The sequence below is a fragment of the Saimiri boliviensis genome, chromosome 1, assembly GCF_048565385.1.
Source record: "Saimiri boliviensis isolate mSaiBol1 chromosome 1, mSaiBol1.pri, whole genome shotgun sequence".
Taxonomy (NCBI): domain Eukaryota; kingdom Metazoa; phylum Chordata; class Mammalia; order Primates; family Cebidae; genus Saimiri; species Saimiri boliviensis.
Window position 1 is genome coordinate 91,866,161 of NC_133449.1, and position 25,027 is coordinate 91,891,187.

Genomic DNA, 25,027 nt, shown 5'->3' on the forward strand with positions numbered 1-25,027 from the left:
AGGCATGGTGGGGCATGCCTGTAGTCCCAGCTACTTGGGAGGCTGAAGCAGGAGAATTCACTTGAACCCAGGAAGTGGAGGTTTATATGGTTTTGGTTGCCACTATAAGACTTCAGCCACTATAAGACTTCAAAAGAAACTTGGTTTCCACAGTCTTTTATCTTAACCTGAACATTTTCTTTCTATTGATCTCTGGTCTTTAGACAAACTCAAGCAATTGTCAACCAGAAAATGTTTAAATTTACCTATAGCCTTGAAGCTCCCCTGCCCTTTGACTTGTCCCACCTTTCTGAACCCACCAGTGTATTTCTTAAATGTATTTGATTGATGTCTTATGTCTCCCTGAAATGTATAAAAACAAGCTGCACCCCAACCGCCTCGAGCACACGTTCTCAGGACTTCCTAGGGGCTGCGTCATGGGCCATGGCCACTGGTATTTGGTTCAGAATAAATCTCTTCAAAACATTTTACAGAGTTTGACTTTTTGTTGATGAGTCTTAAAATTCCAATTTTAAGAGTATTAGTGATCAATGTCTCAGATTTACTCATTCAGAATTAACTAGCATTTTGTTATGGAAAGTGTCTCTGGCATTTTGACCATCAGGTAGGTGCAGGTGTTGTAGGAAAGGGGTCTTGATCCAGACCTCAAGAGAGGGTTCTTAGATTTCGTGCAGGAAAGAATTCAGGGAAAGTGAAAGCAAATTTATTAAGAAAGTAAAGGAATAAAGAATGCCTACTCCATAGACAGAGCAGCCCCAAGGGCTGCTGATTGCCCATTTTTATGGTTATTTCTTGATTATATGCTAAACAAGGGGTGGCTTATTCATGCCTCTGCTTTTTAGACTATATAGGGTAACTTCCTGATGTTGCCATGGCATTTGTAAACTGTCATGGCACTGGTGAAAGTTTAGCAGTGAGTATGACCAGAGGTCACTCTTGTGGCCATCTTGGTTTTGGTGGATTTCAGCCAGCTTCTTTACTACAATCTGTTTTATCAACAAGGTCTTTATGACCTATATCTTATGCTGATGTCCTATATCATCTTGTGACTTAGAATGCCTCAGCAGTTCTCAGCCTCATTTTACCCAGTTCCTATTTGAGATAGAGTTGCCCTGGTTTGTACGCCTCTGACACAGAGGGTGAGGGAGATGATAGAGCTATATTCCTTTCTTTGTAAATATACTCTGCTTCTTGCTGCCTTTGGGCTTTGTCACTGGAGACTTACTCCATTTGGCCTTGAAGGATTTCTGGGTCTCAGGAGACCTCTGAAATGGATGTCCTTAAGGTTTTTAAAAGTAAACTGTTAAGTAGGGCAAGCTTGAACTCTTAGGGATGAGGAGACATGAATGTTGACTGTGCTAAATATGGGATGTGTGCTTTGAGGCCAGAGCACGGGCTGATGAGAAACATCCAAGGCCTCATACCTTAATTTCCGCTGTTTTCCTGGGGCTCCATGCCATACAACTTTGTTTATTCTCCTCTTTGATCCCTCTGCACTGACAGTCTAGTGTAGTGCTTACCTGGTAATACCTGGGCTGTGCTCTTGCTGTGATCTCTTATTAGGCTATACCTTTCTTAAAGGTAGGGATCTTATTCTACCGTCTTTTGGTGGTGTCCATTGCCTAGCGTGAATAAGGTGCTCAAAATATGTCTGTTTTCAAATGAATGGGGCTGGCATTTTTGCTAAGTAAGATTATATCACATAGAACTTTTACAATAAATGAAATTGATGTTGTAATTCAAATAAAATTATAACATACAGAAGGAGGATATATAAATGGAACAGAAATGATTAAATATGTTTTATATATTACATGTTGAGATACTGCAATTCACATAAACCCTGAAAATCTGTGGAGAAGGAAGAAAAATGCTAAGGAAAATAATTATATAACAAGTTAGATTGTGGGTAATCCAAAAAGCAGATCAGAAATTCAAGGTGTTTAAAAGCCCTTATACTGAGTCAGACAAACCATTAGTGGTATTTGGAAACAGATTTCTCTTTCACTTCATAGAGGCTGGTTTAGAGAGAACAGAGAGAATAGGTTTTATCCTCTCGCTGTGTTTTTTAGGGTTCCATGCAAAATGACAGTGAAGTGTCAGCCATATTTTTCTCATAGTATTCATTAAATTGCTTGTTCTGAGCTTCAGTGAACTGATTTTTCCAATCTCCAATGATTCCTGCAAAGAGTAGTACAGAGTACATTCAATGATATTTTCATAAACTTTGGTTATTTTGGATTTAGATAATCTCATTCCTCTCAATACATAGATTGCTTGTATAGATATTAACACATTGTCCTGCTGACATCGGAGTGAGAAAAGAAGCCACAGTTATGATTACTTCATTTTACAGGTGAGGTATTTGTAAATAGCAAGTTTTATACTGAAACACAGAACTTGCTGGGGAAGGCCTGACCTCTAGATCGTTCCCTACTTTTCTGCACTTCTCTTCTGTACCAGCACTTTCCCAAACCTCAGTACATCTAACATTCTATTCAGGTTAGTGAGACCTAATTTGTTACCCTCTCTTCAGAGGTCACCGAATGACTACATTCTCAGAGTGTCATGTGCTCCTTCCTTCTGTCTGTGCCTCTGTTTCAGACAAGATTCCCAATTGAAAACAACTGAGAATTCTCCTTTCCAATCTAAATTCTTATTGCTGCAAACATATAATTAAAGTAACAGAATATGAAGGAAGAGTAGGGTTGGTTAACTTTGTTTTATACTTATGCAATAGAATATTTGAATGTTTTTTTAGCCTCAATAGCCAAAAATGGTCAGACTGCCGATAGCAAGCTATTTCTTCTCTGTTTGCTCCATAGTATTGGTATCTATTTAGGCACTTTGAGCTGTATAACATAATTTTCATGTGTGCCATGTAAATTTGCTTAATTATCTAGGAGTAGTATCATCATATCTCTTCCCAGCTGGTTTGAAAGAAAACTAGGCTAATTGATTAAATTAGAGAGGATACTTCTTCAGTAAGTCTTAGATTTTTTTTTAAGAGTTACTAGATAATTTTTAAAAAAGTTACTAAAATAAAGACAATGAAACAAAATTTGTCTTCATTTAAGGAGCTAGCCATTGGATACTGGAGGATGCATACTGGGCTGGAGGCTGAGTCCTGGTCTGGCTGGGCTCTGATAATGATGATCTTGGTGTTACCTTGGCCGTTTTCTGTGAGATGACACAGACTGAGTGACAGCCAAGGTGCCACCCTCTGACTCATTAGGCAAATGACCTTTGCCACTGTCTCCCAGAATGTATTGAGAGGAACACTTGCTTCATGGAGATTAATAGGCTTTACTGGAGCAAGTGTTTTTGGTTACATACAGTTTTCAAGCTCTGAGTTATGCAGAGTTAAACAAGTTTCCTTGCAGAAACTGTAACATGCTTCAAAGGATGCAGGGCATGGTGTGTAGAGTCCTGCACTTCTCTGATGGTGAAGCACATGCTCTCAGAATAAAGTTTTAAAAACTCACTTCAGGAAACACTGTAAACAGTAGTTTCAACTAGCTTGAAGGTGAGAAGACATTGATAAATTGACATTGTTTTTTCTTTTTTCTTTTCTTTTTTTTTTTTTTTTTTTTTTTGAGACGGAGTTTCGCTCTTGTTACCCAGGCTGGAGTGCAATGGCGCGATCTCGGCTCACCGCAACCTCCACCTCCTGGGTTCAGGCAATTCTCTTGCCTCCGCCTCCTGAGTAGCTCGGATTACAGACATGTGCCACCATGCCCAGCTACTTTTTTGTATTTTTAGTAGAGATGGGGTTTCACCATATTGACCAGGATGGTCTCGATCTCTTGACCCGGTGATCCACCCGCCTCAGCCTCCCAAAGTGCTGGGATTACAGGCTTGAGCCACTGTGCCTGGCGACATTGTTTTTTCTATTGTCAGAGGAAAGACAAAGCAAGCATACATCACCTTTTCTTAAGAATGGAGAGATTTTATGATTCATTGTAATTTCATTTAAGTAGTTGGTCGTGGGGTTCTTTTTCATTATATCAAATGAAGTATTATAGACAATTTTGTCCAAAACTTCTTCTTTTAGGTTCTTCCCCAGGAATTCCATTATCTTTCTAATTTCACATTTTGGATCCTGTTAGAATAAAAGAAAAGAGAGCTTTCTAACAAAGGAAAAAATCTGACAACAGTCAAACCTTAAAGATCTATGGGAATAATGGTTAAAATATTTTAAACAATGTCAGATTATGTTTAAAAGTAATTTTGAAATGCTTTGCTTATTAACATGCAGATTTGTAAATGTCAATTCAACAAATATGGCAATCTTAAAGGGCAGTTATTTGAAAATAAGCATGTTTGTTCCTGTGCTGTAGCTGATGTTAAGGGGACATGCTGAGAAGAGGTTCATCTGGGAAGCTTAGTATTTTACTCACTTTCATTGTTAGCAGATAAGAAGCTATTTGGGAAAAACATCACGAGACAGCTGAAAACTCTGAGGACAAAAGATGTAAACTCCTGAGAAACCCAAGTACTCATTCTGGCAAATGTAGGGCAAGATTATATTCCTTTTTAACTACTGCAGCTAGTGCTCTCTTGAAAGGGCCACCTCCTGGCTGGAGGGCAAACAACGCAAGTCATTATAGCAACTCATAACGGAACAACCCTGCTCCAAAGAAGTAGAAAAAACAACAGCTAATTCCACTGCCTGCCTGACTAACCAGATGTCTTGAGTCTGTCCGTGTGACAGCTTCATTGGTAGCATAACCAGTATTCAAGAAAACCAGTGCACTAAACAAAACTACAAACAAGGACTCCCCCAGAGTCCACTTTACTCCCCTGCCACCTCCACCAGAATAAGTGCTGTCATCCATGGCTGGGAGACCTGAAGATGGATCACATCACAGGATTCTCTGCAGATACTCCCCAGTACCAGCCTATAGCCTGGTAGCTCTGCTGGGTGGCTAGACCCAGAAGGGCAATAACAATCACTGCAGTCTGGCTCGTAGAAAGCCCTATTCCTAAAGGAAAGGGAGGAGAGCACCACAGCAAGGGGTCACCCTGTGGGACAAAAGAATCTGAACAGCAGTTCTTGGGTTCCAGATATTTCCACTGAAACAGTCTACCCAAATGAGAAGAAATCAGAAAAGTAATTCTGGTAATATGACAAAACAAGGTTCTATAACACCCTCAAAAGATCACACTAGCTCTTCTACAGTGGATCCAAACCAAGAAGAAATCTATGAATCGCCAGAAAAAGAATTCAGAAGGTTTATTAAGCTACTGAAGGAGATACCAGAGAAAGGTGAAAACCTTAAATTTAAAGAAATTTTTAAAAAGTACAGGATATGAATGAAAACGTCTCCAGAGAAATAGATATCAGAGAAAAGACAATCACAACTTCTGGAAATGAAAGAGGCACTTAAAGAAATGCAAAATACACTGGAAAAGTTCAACAATAGAAAAAGAAATTCAGAACTTGAAGACAAGCCTTTTGAATTAACCCAATCCAACAAAGACAAAGAAAAAGGAACCAAAAGATGAACAAAGCCTCCCGAGAAAACTTGGATTATGTTAAACAACTAAACATAAGAATAATTGGTGTTCCTGAGGAAGAAGAGAAATCTAAAAGTTTGTGAAAGTTACTTAAGGAAATAACTGAGAAAAATTTCCTTGGTCTTGCTAGAGATCTAGACATCTAAATACAGGAAGCTCAAAGAACACCCAGGAAATTCATCATAAAAAAGATTAGCACTCAGGTATATAGTCATCAGATTATCTAAAGTCAAGACAAAGGAAAGAATCTTAAGAGCTGTGAATCAATAGCATCAGATAACCAATATAGGAAAACCTATTAGATTAATGCAGATTTCTCAGCAGAAACCTTGCAAGCCAGAGGGATTGGAGTCCTACCTTTAGACTCCTTAAAAAAAATTATCAGCCAAGAATTTCGTATCCGGAAAAACTAAGCTACAAAGTGAAGGAGAGATAAGGTCTTTTTCAGACAAACAAATGCTGAGGGAATTCACCACTACCAACCCAACACTGCAAGACATGCAAAAAGGAGTTCTAAATCATGAAACAAAACCTTGAATTACACCAAAATAGAACCTCACAGGACCTATAAAAAAATAACACAGTGAGAAAAGCACAAAGTATTCAGGCAAAAACTAGCATGATGAAGAGAATAGTACCTTACAACTCAATACTAACATTGAATTTAAATGGCCTACGAGCTCTGCTTAAAAGATACAGAATGGCAGAATGGATAAAAATCCACCAAGCAAGTGTCTTCACTCTTTAAGAGACTCATCTAACACATAAGAACTCACAGAAACTTAAGGTAAGGGAGTGGAAGAAGATATTCCATGCAAATGGAAACCAAAAGTGAACAAGAATAGCTGCTCTTATGTTGGACAAAGCAGACTTTAAAGCAACAACCATTAAAAAAGACAAAGGAGACAATATATAATAATAAAAGGACTAGTCAAATAGAAAAATACCACACACCTAATTATATATGCCCCTAACAATGGAGCTCCCAAATTTGTAAGACAATCACTATTAGACCTAAGAAATGAGACAGATGACAATACAATAGTAGTGGGAGACTTCAATACTCCCCTGACAGCACTAGTCAAGTCATCAAGACAGAAAATCAACAAAGAAACAATGGACTTAAACTATACCCTAGAACAAACGGACTTAACAGATTTCTGCAGCACATTCTACCGAACAACTGAAGAATATAAACTCTTTTCATCAACACATGGAACATTCTCCAAGAGAAACCATATAATAGGCCACAAAACAAGTCTCAATAAATTTAAGAAAATCGAAATAATATCAAGTACTGTCTCAGATTGTAGTGGAATAAAACTGGAAATTAACTCCAAAAGGAATCCTCAAAACTATACAAATACATGGAAATTAAATAATTTGTTTCTGAATGATCCTTGGGTCAACAATGAAATCAAGATGAAAATTAAAAAAATTATTTGAACTAAATGATAGTAATGACACAACCAACCAAAATCTATGGGATACAGCAAAAGTGGTGCTAAGAGGAAAGTTCATAGCATTAAGTGCCTACATCAAAAAGTCTGAAAGAGTACAAACGGGCAATCTAAACTCACACCTCAAGGAACTAGAGAGACAAGAACAAACGAAATCCAAACTCAGGAGAAGAAAAGAAATAACCAAGATTAGAGCAGAACTAAGTGAAATTAAAACAAAAAAGATAAATGAAACAAAATGTTAGTATTTTGAAAAGGTAAACAAAACTGTTAGATGACTAGTGAGATTAACCAAGAAGAGAGAAGATCCAAATAAGCTCAACTGGAAACAGAATGGGAGATATTACAACCAATATCACAGAAATACAAAAGATCGCTTAAGACTACTATGAACATCTTTAAGCGCATAAACTAGAAAAGAAGAGATGGGTAAATTCCTAGAAACATACAACTCTCCTGTGTTAAGCCAGGAAGAAATAGAAACTCTGAGCAAAACAAATTGCCAACAAAAAAAGTCCAGGACCAGATGAATTCACATGTGAATCTATCAGACATTCAAAGAAGAATTGGTAGCAATCCTATTGAAACTCTTCAAAAAGATACAGAAAGAGGGAGTCCTCCCTAAATCATTCTATGAAGCCAGTATTATCCTAATACCAAAATCAGGAAAGGATGTAATAAAAAAACTATACACCAATATCCCTGGTGAACATAGATGCCAAAATCCTCAATAAAATACTAGCTAACTGAATCCAACAGCATATATAAAAGATATTACACCATGATCAAGTGGGTTTCATATCAGGGATGCAGAGTTGGTTTAACACATGCAAATCAATAAATGTAATACACCATATAAACAGAAGTAAAAACAAATATCAAATGAGCATCTCAATAGATGCAGAAAAAAACCTTTGACAAAATCCAGGATCCCTTTATGATCAAAACCCTCAAAAAAATCAGCAAAGAAGGGACATACATTAAGGTAATAAAAGCCATCTATGACAAGCCTAAGCCAAAATTATACTGAATGGGGGAAACATACTAGAAGTACAGTTTTCCCCACTTCTATTATGTTTCCCCTATGCAGGCAACATATACTGAATGGGGGAAACATTATACTAGAAGTGATGAAAGTGAGCATCTTGTCTTGTTCTAGTTCTTGGGGATTTCCACCTTCCAGGTTCAAGTGGATTTCCCCAAGAACTGGAACAAAACAAGGATGCCCACTTTCACCACTTCTATTCATCATAGTACTGGAAGTCCTAGCCAGATGAGAGAAAGAAATAAAGGACAGTTAAATTGGTAAAGAGGAGGTCAAACTGTTTTCCAGTAACATAATTGTATACTTAGAAAACCCTAAAAACTCATCCAAAAAGCTCCCAGATCTGATAAATGAATTCAGTAGTTTCAGGATATAATATCAATGTATGCAAATTAGTAGCACTGCTATACACTAACAGTGACCAAGCTGAGAATCAAATCAAGAACTCAATCCCCTTTATGATAGCTGCAAAAAAGTAAAATATGTAGGAATATACCTAATCAAAGAGGTGACATATCTCTACAAGAAAAACTACAAAACACTGCTGAAAAAAATCATAGATGACACAAACAAATGGAAGCACATCTCATGCTCATGGATGGGTAGAATCAATATTGTGAGAATGACCATACTGCTAAAAGCAATCTATACATTCAGTGCAATGCCCATCAAAATACTATCATCATCTTTTTTTTGAGATAGAGTCTTTAACAAGTCCAGGGTGGAGTGCAATGGTGTGATCTTGGCTCACTGCAACCTCCACCTCCCAGGTTCAAGTGGTTCTCCTGCCTCAGCCTCCCTCAGCTGGGATCACAGGCATGTGCCACCATGCCAAGCTAATTTTGTATTTTTGGTAGAGATGGGGTTTCACCATGTTGGCCAGGCTGGTCTCAAACTCCTGACCTGAGGTGATCCACCCACCTTGGCCTCCAAAAGTGTTGGGATTACAGGTGTGAGCCTCTGCACCCAGCTGTTATTATTTTTTACAGAACTAGAAAAAATAATTGTAAAATTCATATATATATATATGAGCCTGCATAGCCAAAGCAAGACTAAGCAAAAAGAACAAATCTGGAGGCACCACATTACTCAACTTCCAATTATATTACAAAGCTATAGTTACCCAAACAGCATGGAACAGAATAGAGAACCCAGAAATAAAGTCATGATCTTTGGCAAAGCAAACAAAAACATAAAGTGGGGAAAGGACATCCGATTCAACAAATGGTGCTGGAATAATTGGCAAGCCACATGTAGAAGAATGAAACAGGATTCTCATCTCTAACCTCATACAAAAATTAACTCCAGATGGATCAAAGACTTAAATCTAAGACCTGAAACCATAAAACTTCTGGAAGATAACGTTTGAAAAACTCTTGTCCATATCTTTGTTTTTGTTGCATTTGCTTCTGGGTTGTCTCAGCCATAAATTATTTGCCTACAAAAATGTCAAAACTTTAATATTTTAAGAAAGCAGACAAATCAAATCAGCTTATTCTTTCTTACTAGTTATTTTCTGTTAGAGTTATTAATTCTTTTCTTTTCCTCAGAAGTCAGAGCAAGCTATGGCAGGAGGTAGAGATTTTGGAACAGGAATCTAGAGACCTAGAGAGGAAGACAACTGGCTCAAACAGAACACATCTTCCATGCTTTTGGATGAAGTGTAGGAATCAACCCCAGAGTGCAGGGGGACTTCAGGAAGAAGCAGGCTGCCCCCTGCAGAGAATCGTAAGTAAGGCACTTTCTGTGGAGTTTTGTATGCTACATGGCAAGGTGGTTAAAGTTGAAGTTGACATGAATATTTTGCATAGATAAGCTTTCAAGTATGACTTTCCTTCTCTTCTGTCATGGAGCTGTAACTCTGAGAAAAAATATTGTGGAATTAAAATTCAAATACAATGCTTACTTTCATTATATCTTCATAGAAAATGTAAAGAATGGAGTGACTGTCTTTCTTCTTCCACCAGCCTTTCACATGGTCAAACCAGGACCCCCACACCACTGAAAGGAAGACACACACATATTTGGGCCATGAGAAGCTGAGAGTAAAAAAATCCAGAGGATAAAAATAAGCTGTTTCCATAAGATACAAATGAAAGACATGATCAGGAGAACTTACTTATCATACCTCCTGTCTCTGTTTCAGCACAACTTTTTTTCCTTTTAGAAGCTGGCAAAATTACTCTGTTAGTTTTCAGAATCTGTTGGGTTTCAATGTTAGCTTTAACCCTTGAAAGCTGCATGACCCTGGGCAAGTTACTAATCTCTCTGAGCCTGTGTTTTTAAAAAACAATCCTTCCAAAGAAGGTTAGTATAACAAAGAAGATAACTATCTTATAAAGTAATGTTTGTATAAATGTATTCTGCAACATTTACTGTGTGCTCGGCACTGTCCTAGGTGTTGGAGATAGAGCCGTGCACACAAGACAGGTGGAAAGCCCTGCTCTTGGAAGTACATTTTATGGGGAAGACAAATAAGACAGATGTGAAATATGCAGGATGCTAGATGATAGTGTGTGCTTAGCAGAACAAATAAACCAGGGAAGGAGAGGGAAAACGTTGAGGGTACACAGAAGGCTGAAAGTTAGGTAGGCTGGTCAGAAGAAGGGATCTCTGAGAAGGAAACATTGAGCACAACCCTGGAAAAAGGGAAAGGAGGAGCCCTACGTGGGGAGGTTACAGCCAGGTGAGGGGAGGAGGTGCTTGGTGTACCTGGGGGACCAGGACAGAATGAATGAGGCCAGGGAAGTGGGGAGAGATGCAAGAAGTGTGAGGCCTGGCCCTGTGGGCCTGTGCGATGCCCTAAGTTCTCTGACTTTACTCTGAGTGAGATGGGATGCCACTGGTGGGCTTCTGGCAGAAGAGTTGCATGGTCTGTCTTCCCTTTTAGCTGAATCTCTCGTTTCTCTGTTGAGAGTAGAGTGTAGGTTGGCAAGGGCAAAAGTTGGGGCAGAGGCTGTTTTGTTCTTCCAGGTAAAATCTGATGATAGTTTGGCCCAAACTAAGTCCAGAATCTGACCAGTCCTCGCACTTCTGGAAGTGTATAATCAAATTACACTTCTGGAAGTATGAGGATTGCTGAGATTCTGGATGGATTTTGAAGATGGGGTTGGCAGATTTTCTGATGGGCTGGATGGGGTATATGAGAAACAAAGGTGCTCAAGATAATATCAAGATTTTAAGCCTGAATAATTTAAGGGACAACGTCACCATTAACAAGGAGAGGCTGAAGGAAAAGCAGGTTTTGGAGGACAGGAAGGAGTTATGATTTGGACACCTGATGTTTTTCCTTTAAACCTTCAGGTGGAGACGTTGGTGAGGTAGCTGTGACTATGCTCCTGCAACCCAGAGCCAAGGCCAGGACTAGTGCAAATCTTGGAGTCATCAGCAGATGGGTGACATCTGAAACCACAAGGTGAGAGGTACTGAGCAAAGAATGACTTTAGGTGGAAAAGAGAAAGGAGTCAACTGTAGACATCTGTGAGATAGAGAAACCACCAAAGGAGACTGGGGGGAACAGAGATGTAGGAGGAGTTTCGGGGGGGGGGCGGGTGGGGTCCTGGGAGCCAAAAAGGAAATCATTTCAAGGAAGACAGAGAGTGACCAATTGCATTAGATGATGTTGATGGATTAAATGAGATGAGGACAGAGGATTAATCATTGGGTTTAGTGATGTGGAAGTCATAGTGACCCTGGCAAGACAGTTTTGATGGTGTAGGGAGAGAAACGGAGGATAATAGTGTAAGCCAGTGCCACAAGGTGTTTGCAGTAAATGGAGGGAAAGATGGGGAGGTAACTGGGGTTGGGGAGGTAGGATCAACAGAGTGGTTTTTAAAAGTTTTTATTTTAAGGTGGGAGAAATTATAGTGTGGGCCAGTGCTAAGTCATATAAAAGCATTAGTCTGGTAGTGCTTAGGACACAGTATAATAGTGAGTGTCTGGCACATAGTAGCTACTCAATGAAAGTCATTTAAAAATTTAACAAACATTCAGTAATATTTTCTCCTTTCTTCTATTATATTATTCCTTCTGACAAAATTTGCCTTTCCTGTGTTTCATTTACACAGGGTAAATATTAGGTAGGGCGTGTCTGAAAGTCTTTAGATACTAGGATGTTTAAGAGCACTTCAGCCCCACTCTCAGTGATAGCGTCCGTTCATTAGGGAGCATCTATTCAACCCTTTTCTCTCTCCTGGCACGCAGTGTAGTCATAGGGTGACCAGCTATTCTATTCTACCTAGGGCTGTGCAAGTTTAACTACTGAGAACCTGTGCTGCAGGAACCTGCTTAGGTCAGGGCAAGTTGTATGGGTAGATTACCTAGATATAGGGACAATCTGTCTGCACTTTGACGGACAGCACTACTTTAGCTGGGTGAAAAGCCTCAGCATGGGCACTAGTACTAAGACCCTCATAAACAGGGGGAGCTGCTACTGTTCTTTCTTAATCTTGATTCCTTGTATCCATGTTCCATGCTATTGGCCCTGAGGTGCTTCTTCAGAAGTTCCTGTGGGGTGTGTGTGTGTGTAGAGGAGTAGCCCTAAAGCTTTGTTTGACTTCAATGCTTCTCTTCTTTGGTGTGTAACTTGCCTGATGAAGGACAGAGTTGAAACTATCCTCTCAGCTTTCTGATTTAGGAATACCCATCTACCTCAGCCCCGTCCAAGCCCTGCACATGCTCAATGTCTTATTGTCAATGATGTCACTTTCTTATAGATCACTCTTTGTCCAAAGACATTCTGACATCATTATTAGAACATCTGCAATGAAATTAACTAGAGACATTCTACCAGTGAAAATATATATACCAGTGAAAATATAGTATACCTTGGGGTATAATGGATTATTTTAAAGTGTGTCTTATAAGGAGAAGATTGTGATAATAATTTTTGTCATTTAAGATTTTGAAAGTCAAATGGCAATCAAAGGTATCATATTTTCATGCTTTACTGGTGGTTTGTTACTAATGGAAAGGACTACTTTATTACATTTATTTTATAATTATTTTAGAGGGAAAAAACTTAAATATAGGAGACAAGGCAGTTGTTTCTCCATAGGACTATATAAATAATTAGCAAAAGTGTTTCAGCTATAAATTTTTAACTTGAATAATCAAGTGCTCTGGTGTAAATGTTAAAGGTTTTAATCATGCAAAGCTGCCAATTCAACTTAACGGTGTAAACCAATTTGATATTATATTTATATTGTACTTCCCCATAAGTATAAACTTGTGAAGCCTTGCTTAAATTTCCATTTTTTAACTTTTGAGAAATGTTTTTATTATGAAAGTATTCAAATATATATAAGAGTATAGTGTAGTGAATTTCCATGAACTTATTTTCCAGCTTCTTATCACCTTTTAGTACTCTTTAGACTTCTTTAGGAGAACAGTTGATGTATTAAAAGATACACAGCATTTGAGATTTAGAAAAACATCAAGAAACTTATGAAGACTCAGTTTTGACACTGGAAGCATGATTGAAAGACCATACATTTTTGCACGTGATAGTTTGTGATCCTACAGTGTCAGAGGCCACCACTGCACCACCAATTCAAATGATGGTCGTGGCTGGAAAACTTGCATGCACGCCAAACCTTCTCTTTCTTTCCAGTTGAACATGCAGGCAACTGGGAAGACTTCAGCCACCAAGCACACAGGGTTGGAGCTTAAGTAAACCTGTCTATGTTCAAATTCTAGCCCCTGCTCTTGCTAGCAGGATAATGATAGGCAAATTACTCAAACTCACTGAGCCTCAGTTTCATCACCTACAAATGATGAATATTGTTACCAAACTTATAGAGTTACTCCAAAGAGAAAACAAGTTAATGCAAGTAAAACATCTAACATAGGCTTAGAGTTGGGACCTTCTCATATAGCTGGCTTGCCTACAATACTGGTTTGACCTCATTCAGAGGCTATATTACAATTGGAAGCAAATCCACTGATCACAGATGACAGCCAGGGCTATGCCACATCTCTCAGGATGTTGCCCCTAGTCTTAGTCTCCAAGACAAGCTGAGCCCCTTCTACAGTGAATTTTTTTTCTCAAGAAGGAGAATTTGATGGAGTAAGCTTATCCTTTGCAGATCTAGGTGAAGGCTGTTTTCATGCACTTGGCTCACCATTGCCTGCCAGGACTGTTTGAAAGTACTCATCCCAGCTTCCTGGGTCAGGGAGTAATTTGTTCATCCTTTGAAAATGGTAGTAGGACACCAGGTTGTCCTTGGGATTTCTTGCCACATAGATTATCTAAAGTAGTGAGAAGAAACAATATAAATGATAGAAGAAGTTAGAAATTGGACAGTCAGTGTGCACAGTATATGTGTTCTGGTAACCATGTCCTAAAGGCCATGAATGCATCTTTTTCTCTTCTACTCATCATCCAGCAGCCAGAATGATCTTGTAAAAATGGAAATCAGATAAGGCTGCTCCCCTGTGTAAAACTTGTCAATTTCTCTACATTGGTCCTGTGATTAAGTTCAAAGTTCTCAACCTGGTGTTCAGACTTTATGTGATCTCGCCCTCCAATTCCCTTTGCTCACTTTCTCCTGGTCACAATTGCCCTCCCTCCTTCTGTGGTAGTGCTGATTTTGTAACTGTCCTATAATGTTTCTGGTTGTCCTTCTTTAGTGTGTCCTGCTCTGCCATTCAGCTCTTAAAACAGGGAGTCTTAAAATGATGACCATCAAGAGGTCTGTGCCTCTCTCTAAAAGTGTATGCAGAATTTTGTATAGATGTGCACTTTGTCAGGAGTGGAGTCACAATTTTCTGTAGATTCTACATGGGGTTTATGATCACTAAAAATTTGAAATATTTAATTTAAATGTTGGCCTTTTTTAGTGCTCTGCCTGGGTCTACTTTTATTTTTGCTTTATTTACTTTTTCTATTTTTTTTTTTTTGCTATTTTCTTCTACTGCTGTAAATTTCATATGTTTTTGACTCACTACATATCTGTCTCCTGTGATAGAGACTTATATCTGTATCCCTACCTGAATATTCTACATTCGTTTTAGACTCAATGGGGTCAAAATTCAATTCATCTTCACACAAACTAACTGCTCCTCTTTTATGATCTCTTTCCATTAATAGTACCACCATCAACAGTTACAATGACATAATCATACGAGATGCTTCTTATTCCACATCTTCCATAGCCAGTCACTGAGAGGTCTTGTGAATTCTGTCTGTTGTGTACATTTGGAATTAATTTTCTTACTGCCTCTGTCTTAACCCAAGCCTTTTAAATTCTTTTCCTGGACTATTGCCACCATCTCCTCACAGATACCCTGTTTTCCGTCTTGCCTGAGTTCTGTTGACCCCTCCAAACCACCACATCCCCCAGGGAAACTTTCTGCAGTGTAAGTGGGATCATATCACTTTCTTGTTCACTTCATATCTTCAGTGGGATCCAAGTAGCCTATAGGTTAAGTTCAAACATCTTAGCAGGCAAGGCTGTGTAACAAGGCATCTCTGGCTCCTTCTCACTGCTCATGCCTCTTTTGTGGCCTTGGACCTATTTTTTTAAGTCTTGGCTTCTGCTTTTTCAGTAACACGGAATACCCTTCCCTTTCTTATTACTTGAAAAATTTATGTCTATTCCTCATGCCCTGACTCCTCTGTCACTCTTGTTGACACTCCTTGTCAAGGAGTTTGTACTTCCCACTTCTGCTCCCATAATGCCTTACCCAGTTCTTAATCTGTCACGGATAATGATGAGCTCAGTATATACCTACTTCAAGAAGAGAGGACCAACATCTACTAGGCTCATTCCTGAGCCTCTCGGCCTCTTAATAATGCTATAAGGTAGAGGTACTTGAGCATACTTTTGATGCTTGTTAAATTGCTGTTATAGTATTCTTATTTTACTGACACTCCTAGCCCAGCCTGGCTCTATCTGTCATTCAGCTACACCAGCTCCCAGACTCCAGGTCTACATAGGAAAATCCACTAGGGTCAGTAAGGTAGAGTAAGACCCTAGATGTCACTAGAGAACCAGAGAGAGTAAAGGTGTGAATCTTGACAAGACTGTCAGAGGGCACAGAATGTCACATGGAAAAGGAAGGTTGGGACTGCTTTGGCTTAGTGCCAAGGTCCATTTATAGATTCTCCCTGTAGAGGAATACTTTTTTAGATTGAAAGGCAATAAATGCTATCTTGATGCTCTGAAAGAATTTAAAATAAATTCCTTAGTGACCAATTTAAGACATAAATGAAAATGCATCTGCACCCCTGTAGGCTACAGTTGGAAAATAATTTTGATGTTTACAAAAATTTGACTTTCATCAGGTCTCAGAATGACTAGGACTTGCTGCTTGTAGGTGCCTTTAGATGCTAAATAGAGACAGTTTATCTACAAGTGAGATAAAGTGAGAGGATAGTAGAGCATACAGTTTTTAAGATTCCTTCAGTGCCACTTTCTGATCATTTAAATACTCATTACCTTAAGGCTGGCTGGAGGCCAACTGCCTAGAAGCTTCGGAAGAGTTCTGTAGTTATAGGAGGCATAGAGTAGGTGGTGTAGAGTAGCAGAAAGAGCATGGGCTGTGGTAATGAAGAGGTGGATTTGCAGCCCATCTCTTCCACCTTCCATGTGTTTGTCATTGGGCAAGTTATGCAACATCTCTGAGCTACAGTGTGCTCAGGTACCTCTACCTTATAGCATTATTAAGGGGATGAGATACTCAGAAATGAGCCTAGTAGATGTTGATCATCTCTCTCTTCTTGATGTAGGTATATGCTAAGCACATCTTTATCAGTAAGTAACACATAATATGATTATAGATTCCATAATTTGCTCCTGGCAGATACAATGTGGGGATGACTGGGCAATAGTTATGAAACAATAAACTGCTTCCTACGTTTTCATGAGGAAAATCTGTCTCTGAATATTTGTTTCAAGCTTACCTTACAGTTTTCCTCCCAGAAGGATGGAGGCAGTAGTTGTACAGGAAGATGAGTTTTCAGGGTCCTTGGGGAAGGCATCACGTTAGCCTCATTAATCCCTGCAAAAAATTTTCTGGCTCATTCTCTGATTTTAAAAAAAGTTTTAATTTTTTATGCAGTTGATCTTATCAGTTTTTTTTTTTTCTAATGGTTTCTGGGTTTTGTGCCATGTTATGCTTTTTTCATTCCTAGATGATAAGAAACTATATCTCCCTATTTTCTTTTAGTATTTAGCACTTTTTATTTCCTTTTGTACCTCTGATTCTTTGCTACATTGGCCTTCATTTGGTGTATTCTTTACTGTTGAGTGTCCTCTCCATTTCTCGTCCCATTAGCCTTTAGAAATTACCACAGTTCCACTCGGCCACAAGGGATTGTTGGCACCAATGCAAATGAGGACCGTGAGACCACATTGACAGAATTCAGTTTACATGGTGATCATCCAGGTGACCCAGAATGTGCCTACTTTTTATTTTTTAATTACCATGAAAATCATAATTAAGAAATTGTTGTAAAGGTCTTGAGGACTCTTAAAGATGTGTCCACAGATGGCCTCCAGGGTCAAACTGAGATGATTTAGTATGGAGTAGAACACTTTTCAAAACCTCTTCCTCATTATATTTAACCCTAATTTTGGCCATTTTTCTCAAGCACACTGGTGTGACACCAACTGAGTGGTTTGGAAAACCTGGCACATGTTAGTCTAGTTCCCCCTACCCTACCCCTTTTCCCCGAAAAGAAGAATAAGAGAGAAGGCAACAAAAGATTTGGTTTTAGGCCATTAGTTTGTTCATTCATTTCCCAAAGATGAGGTCATAAGTCAGTTGTTCAGATGGAACTAGAATGGATTTCTGTAGAAAAATTCTAATTAAAGATGACCAGGTGCCCATGTTGGTCCAACATGGTCTATTTAATTCCACTCTATCCCTCAGATACCTATACCTGGAGTCCATATAGGAGACAGACACACACACTTTTATGCACACTGCATAGCTTAGTGGTTGAGAACATGAACTTAGGAAACAGAATTCTTGGGTCCAGATCTTGGCTCTGCTACCTATTAACTGTGGACCTTGAGCAATCATAATCTCTCTGTATCTTAATTTCTTCACATATAACATGGCAGCTACCTCACAAGTTGTGAAGAAAAAGTGAGTTAATATGCAAAAGTATTTAGAATAGTGCCTGGCTCCTGGACACTCAACAAAAGTATTTCAATAGTGCTATGAAAGTCTTAGCTACGACTATGACACTTATTATTTTTCCATGGGAAGTGCATGGTGCAATCCCAAATTTGAATCTGTGGTCCTTGGTGCCAGGCATCTTTGGCCATGACACTGGGGTGCCACATGAGGAAGCAGGGACCCTGTTGGGTGAGAAATGTGTAGCTAACGATTGGCACTTGTAACTGGTTGAGTATTTTGTTTAATGGACAGATTGTACCTCTCTATTTTTAAGTGTTAAAGTGAAATACGTTAAGCAAATCTGTCTAGATTTGCACAAGGCAAGTTATTTTTCACCCAGTACTTAGAATTAGGGATTAAAGGGAGTATATCCCCCCCCAGAATATGTTCAACTTTCAGACTCTCTACTCCTGAAATGTTCATCTTTATGTGAGGACTGTGAGTTTGTAAATGGAAGACTTACCCCAGTAGGTCATGTTTGTATACTCCAGGAAAGGTTGTCGAAGTTGAATGGGAGCACGCCTGCTCTTCTCAATATCTCCATCATTTTGTATCAGATCTACAATTTCCTGTGTCCAAGTGGTTCCTGAAAGAAAGTAGAATAAAGATTTGAGGAACTGATTATTGATTTTCTGCAACTTAGAATTTAGAAACATGTTATAAAAAGTTAATTTGCCTGCTAATAACTCACTTATGTTGCTTACGACATTGAATGAAAACCAAAACCAGCTATTATCTTTTCCTCACCAGAAAGGTTAAGGGCAGAAATGTGACTTCTTTATTTTTTACTCCAATGATGTACTTAAAAAAATCTGAATATGCATTAATATATAATAATATATAAATGCATTAATATATAATATATAAAATAATACAAATAACTATTATATGTAACAACACGGATTATTTTTTAAATTTCCATTTGAAGAAAATTATAGAAATTCCCAAACATTAACTTTACCATTAAAAACTCTGGCTGCTAATAAGTAGTCTAGTTTGTTTTTTATTTTTTTTTAAGAACCAAGAAACTGATACAATGTCCATAATACGAAAAGGAAGAAAAAGTAAGAATTTCAAATAATCCACAAGCTGAAAAAATGAGATTGAATGAATTCCTCTTTCAAAGACAAAGAAAGATTAAACAGTGACTTCTACAAGAAAGGCGAACTCCTTATAAATGAAAAAATGACCTTTGCTGCATTTGAGGGTAAAATTTGTTTCTCTTCATGGCCTCATCTGTGATCTTACTGTTTCTGGCCTCTGCAGTGTCTGTCCTCAGGAAGTGCATCCTTGTTTGGCTTCTAGGACCCTTGGCTGACCTGGTCCTGTTTTTCTGTGGGGAAGCATGGACTGGATGTGTGTGGGTCTGTGGAATCAAATGGACTCAACTTCTATATATGATGTATGAGTTGGGTGGTTTTGGAAAAATCACATAAACTTGTTGCACATTATTGATTTTCATGTGGTTTTGCGAGTTGGAAGAGCAAATAGGTAGAACCCAGCTTGTCGTAGGCACTAAAGAAATGGTAGATGTCGTCACGTTTTGATGGTATTGGTATATATCCTGAGGGCCAGAGCTAGAAAAGATGGGACCACTGTGCTCAGGAAAACCCTGGGAAATAAGGTGTTATTCTCATCGTGGCTCCCCCATGCCAGTTTTCTGTGATCCTGGTCTCCTTTCTCTAGTACCCTGATGCAGGTTCCTGGGTGCAGTGCCATCATGGCTCTGGCTCCACCTGTAGATTGTGCCCTTGTACCAGCTGCTCAGCGCCTAGTCAGTTCCTACTCTGCACTAAAACCAATTTATCTTTCTGCCCTTCTGGAGTCAGCACTGGTTTCATCTTCGAACCTTTGTTGCCTCCTGGTGATGTGCTGTCCTAATTCCCAGTCCATGCTGCTTTGGCAGTTTCAGAGAGCCTTTCTCCACATGGGTTAGCTCTGCTTTTTCTTGTAAACTATGAGCATGGAATGTGGGCCTTGCTTCTCTGTAGCCTCTCAGAGGAAGTCCTGGGTACCTCTTCCTGCAGACTCCACCTTTGTACTTGGCTTTGGTATCGTAGATGATGTGAGCATCTCAGGAAACCTAGGCTCTTTCAGTATCCCCTGACCCTATTCCTGTTTGGTTGGTCCACACCGTGTAAGGGCTTCTGCCAGACCTCCTGGCCTCACATTCCACACTTACTCCCAACCCAGCCTGCTGACAGGGCCCCTTGCACCATGACTCATACTCATTAGTAACTGCTCACCTCTTGCCCTGGGGAGCTGAGTGCCACTAGATTATGCTTCTCAGTCACCACTATGGCCTGCTTTCCAGCACAGGCTGATGTCTGCTTTTCCATGGACTCCACCTACAAGGTGGCAATTTCAGGCATGTATGTTGACCTGAATGGCAACTCCGCAAGCCATGGTATGGCTCAGGCAAGCTGTGGCAAAGGCTGTGCTCTGCAGCTTATTCATGGAGCTTGTAAAAGGTGTTGGATGCACAGCCGGATTTTCCTTCTGAATGGAAGTGTTTATTCCACCAGCTGCTTGGGATGCTGCCGGTAGATGGTCCCCAGCTATTCAGCCCTCTCCAGGCCCCTTCCTGGGACATCTTCCATTTAGGGACTGGCTGACACTCTGTTCCCCTCTCCCCAACTGGGATGGGACCAACTCTGCAGGGCCATCCCAGCTGCAGATCATACCATAGGAGGCTTTTTGCTGGGACTGAGTTGAAGCTCAACTTCTCCCTCTGGCTAATCCTGCTTCCTTTCTTTCCTTAACTTCTGGGTTGTGGGGGAGGTGTAGTAATCCCAGACACACTCCCTAATGAACATCTCATATACTTATCTTGAACTCAGAATCTGACTCCTGGGAAGAAAAGGGGCTGGTTTGGGAGTGAGGATCATGATTTCAGATTATGACAGGGTGACTTAGATAAGTAGTAGATGGGGCCAGGAACCTAGCATCTGGGATGGCTTGTGTTTTATAGGGTCACTGTAACCTTCCAATTTGCCCAGGGCAATACAGGTTGATCTTGTTGTGCCAGCTTAATTATTAACAGTGTCTCTTTCTATATCAGATGAGTTAGTTTGGCAGATAAATGATTAAGTCACCACAGCATCAGGTCAGCCATCTCCCACATGTCTCAAGTATCTGTCATGCCCTGTTGCTAATCTCAGAAAAAATGTTCCTTCTTATCTTCTGGATTTGAGCTGGGAAAATCTTCAGTTCTCATGAGTCCCAAGAAGACAAACTTCTCACTCAAATGAGTTTCTCTTTTCATAATTATTTCCCACTTGTAGCATAGTATTTCTTGTTCCGGATTGATAAGCGTTTAGGATAACACATCCCTCTAGGATGAGGGAAGTTACTAAGAGTGTGACCCTGGATAACTTGACTTGCTTTGTGAAAAAGGCAGTTCAAGTTTTCAGGGGATAATCCTGCCTCTAGGAGATTCAGATAGAATCTGTGTTGATAGAACTGACAACTTGAGGAAAGAAAACCCAGTAGTCATTCCAGGCTGTGGCTGGGGCTGTTCACAAGCACCAAGTGCAGTGCCCATCTAACAACCATGTTGCAAATTTGATCAAAACAGGTACTCAGTTCAGATCTTTCTGGCTCGAAGATTCACTTCACTGGCTGCCAGGACACAACCCATTTCTGGCTTCTTCTGTGTCCAGCGTCTAAGTGAGAAAGTTTCTTGGGGTTTGGTCCTGTGCCCTCTTTTTCCTCTATGCTTTCTTCCCACGTGATTCCATTCATTCCCATTGCTTTAAACATCATTTTTAATAGACACTGTTGGTGGCTTCCTCAGATCCCCTGTACCAGCCTCTTGCACCCCCTCCAACCTCTCCATTGCTGTGAGTGCTGGCCACTCATATCTCTCAGCTCCCTGCTTTGCTGGAGAAGTGTCCTCCTCTGAAGGGAGGCTCCTAAAGGAGACAGCCTCCATCCTTCCACTTCCCTCCTGCCCTAACCACATCAGGGCAAGGCTTTACAAAACACCACATCTTTGCTTGGCCCCTTCCCCTCCCCTATCCTACACATACCCTTATTGTTTTTTTTTTTTGTTTTTTTTTTGTTTTTTTCTAAAGAGCACCACTTCAATAAATCAGTACGCTTGAATCCTTGCCTCAGGCTCTGCCTTAGGGCATTTAACCTGAGATTTTATAATCTACAGCATTTCCAGTTATATCTCCAGCTAGAATGGGCTTCCCTCTGTGATCTATTTCTGACATCTACCCTGACATCAAAACTTACTGGTCTGAAGGTCATCTCAAACTTAACGTGTCCCAAACTGAGCTGTAGTTTAAACTGCCAATCTCCTGCACAGGCTCTGTGCCTCTTCCTCTTCCAGGCTCTCCCATCTCAGCACAAGGGGCTACTCAGTTGATAAAGCCAGAAGAGAGTCACCCAGGAGTTATCCCTTCCTCTTGGATCTCAAGTAATTTTACCTCCAAAATACATCTCAAGTTTTCTCTCGCTCTCCATTTGCACTCTTGCCTCCTTAGTCCAAGCTACTTTCTTTCTCATCTGGAAATGGTAACATATACATCTTGTGTTCCCCAGTCCATTTTTGACCCCCTTCAATCCATTCCTAATAACCTCTCAGACCTGGTCCTCTCTGGACTTCCCTGACTCAGTGCTTGGCACTGGCATCCACTTGATCATTCCACCCCAAAATCTTGTCCCTTCTCTTTCCCTTACCCCCCACATATAATCTATCAGCAAGTCCTACTGCTCCTGTCTGCATATGCAAACTCTTCCTCTCCATGCTCCCTATTATGGGCTAACTTGTGTGCTCCCCGATTTATATGTTGAAGTTCCTACCCACAGTATCGCAGAATGTGACCTTGTTTGGAGATAGAGTCTTTATAGAGGTAATCAAATAGAAAGGATGTCATTAGGATAGCTGTCACCCAGAAAGACTGATGTCTATGTAAAAAGGGGAATTTGGAGGTAGATGTGCACACATGGAGAGTGCAACGTGAATGTGAAGATGCCATCTACCTGCCAAAGAGAGAGGCCTGGAACAGTGGCTTTCCTCACAGCCCTCAAAAGAAACCAAGTCTGCTGGTACCTTGATTTTGGACTTCTGACGTCCCAAACTATGAGACAATAAATATCTATTGTTTAAGTCACTGAGTTAGTGGTACTTTGTTCATAGCCATAGCAAACTGATTAATACATTCCCTAATCTAAATTAGGACCTCCAATGTTCTCTCATTACACTCTACATTTCTTTCTAAGGTCTTATCACAGGTAACCAAATATCTGTGAGAAGATTTGTTTAATAGTTTAATGTTCTTCTCTAGACTGTACTGTAAATCCCTGCAGGGCAAAGATAATGAACATTTTACCAATCCTATGCTTGGTGCCGGTCTCTGGCATTTAGAAGGTTCTTAATAGGTAATTGTTGAATGCAGGGGAAAAAATGAATAACATGGATCTTTTTAACCTGAAGAATCTGCTTTGACGAGTTACATATTTTTGATAAATGAACTACTCTATCTCTAAAGAAATCTCTATAGTATTATAGAAAAATCTTAGATCCTTTGCCATTCTGTCTGATTTCTAAACAAGGACACTTCCTTCTTCTGCTCTTTGATTTTACTACATGACCCTATAAGATGCTGATACACACTCCAACTTTCCCTCTTCTCATGCCCATGTGCATACCTGCTTTGGGGTAAGAAGCAATGAGCAGGTCATCAGGCTTGGCTTGGAAGTTCCAGATCTTATCCCAGCAATCGCATACTTTCTTTTGAAGAATGATTCCATTCACTTGGGAAAATTCTCCTCGGCGTAATAAGCTCCATTGTAACTCACTTGTCTCCTCCACCTTATCGGTAGCCATTTCTTCCACTGTGGTCTTGGGCACCAGCAGGGGAAAGTAAAAAGTAAGTGAAAGTTGAGGTTCACATGGGTTTTATGTATTCAGTGCTTTGGGCACAGAGCTCTGGTCATTCATTACAGGTAAATATCTTCAGGCAAACTAAGACAGAGACAATTTGCATGGCTCCTGGGTGGAACCGGAAAAAAATCTTCAGCATTGTACCAGAATAGGCCTTACCTTTTCTACTGGCGAGACTCTGGTAGGGCTTCCCCTCCATACTACCAGGAGGAAGAGCAGCAGCGAGGCACCAAGTCCAGGAGCCTGCTCAATTCCAGGAGGTCACTTACTGGTCCCGTGGTTACCCATAGAGATGAGGAATTTAGAAGAAATCACTGAAGGAATGCCTGGAGCAAGTCTTCAGGAATTCCCTTCATTCTTCCTTCTCTTCATCTGGAGTTTCTCTCCCTACAGAAAGAAGTGATTTTCTCTTCTGTGTTTGATTATCCATGGAGATTTGGAGAAACACATTCCCTAGACGTAAGCAGACCCATGCTTCTATTGACATATCATATGCTAGGTGTGCATGCTAGGTGCACATGTTGCCAGCTGGGGCAGTCCAGCTGGAAATTCCATCTCAACTTAATACTCAGAGAGTTACCTAATTCTCAGGTCTGTTTCTTTTCTGTGAGAGGTTAGACTGCAATATTCGAAGACTATTATTACAACGAGTTTTTTTATATTGAGGCACAGTTTACATGCAGACAAATGCACAAAGTGTATGTTTATGTCTTGATGAATTTATACTTCTATATGCACCCACGTAACCACCATCCAGATCAAGTTATAGGACATTCCCATTGCTTCTGACAGTTCCCTCCTGCTCCTTCCCAGTCAATGCTGTACCAGTGCCCCACATCCAAGGCAGAGGCTGTTCTGACTTTTGTCACTGTAGTTTAGTTTTGTCTATTCTTTTTTTTTTTTTTGAGACAGAGTCTCACTCCGTCATCAGGCGCCAGGCTGGAGTGCAGTGGTGCGACCTTGGTTTACTGCAACCGC

The 25,027-nt window shown here is 40.0% G+C and overlaps 1 protein-coding gene across 1 annotated transcript; it reads right to left on the reverse strand.

Annotated features, from left to right (window-relative positions):
• Positions 1-1,913: 1,913 nt before the first annotated feature.
• LOC101047529 (sulfotransferase 1C4) lies at positions 1,914-24,018 on the reverse strand. Its single transcript, XM_010333629.2, has 7 exons — positions 23,815-24,018; positions 18,617-18,739; positions 16,931-17,028; positions 14,148-14,274; positions 9,932-10,026; positions 3,928-4,102; positions 1,914-2,181 (listed from the first exon to the last, which is right to left on the reverse strand). The coding sequence occupies exons 1-7, from the start codon at positions 23,990-23,992 to the stop codon at positions 2,069-2,071; spliced, it is 909 nt and encodes a 302-aa protein (XP_010331931.1). The 5' UTR covers positions 23,993-24,018; the 3' UTR covers positions 1,914-2,068.
• Positions 24,019-25,027: the final 1,009 nt, after the last annotated feature.

Bases quoted from the DNA above. Each gene is read 5' to 3' on its own strand.
- LOC101047529 (XM_010333629.2), bottom strand. From the start codon at position 23,992: ATGGCTACCGATAAGGTGGAGGAGACAAGTGAGTTACAATGGAGCTTA. The intron at 14,275-16,930 runs GTAAGCTTGAAA...TCACTACTTTAG, and splicing joins TCTGGGAGGAAAACTGTAAG to ATAATCTATGTGGCAAGAAA. The intron at 2,182-3,927 runs GTGATGTATGCT...TACTCTTTGCAG, and splicing joins CTCTCCATTCTTAAGAAAAG to GAATCATTGGAGATTGGAAA.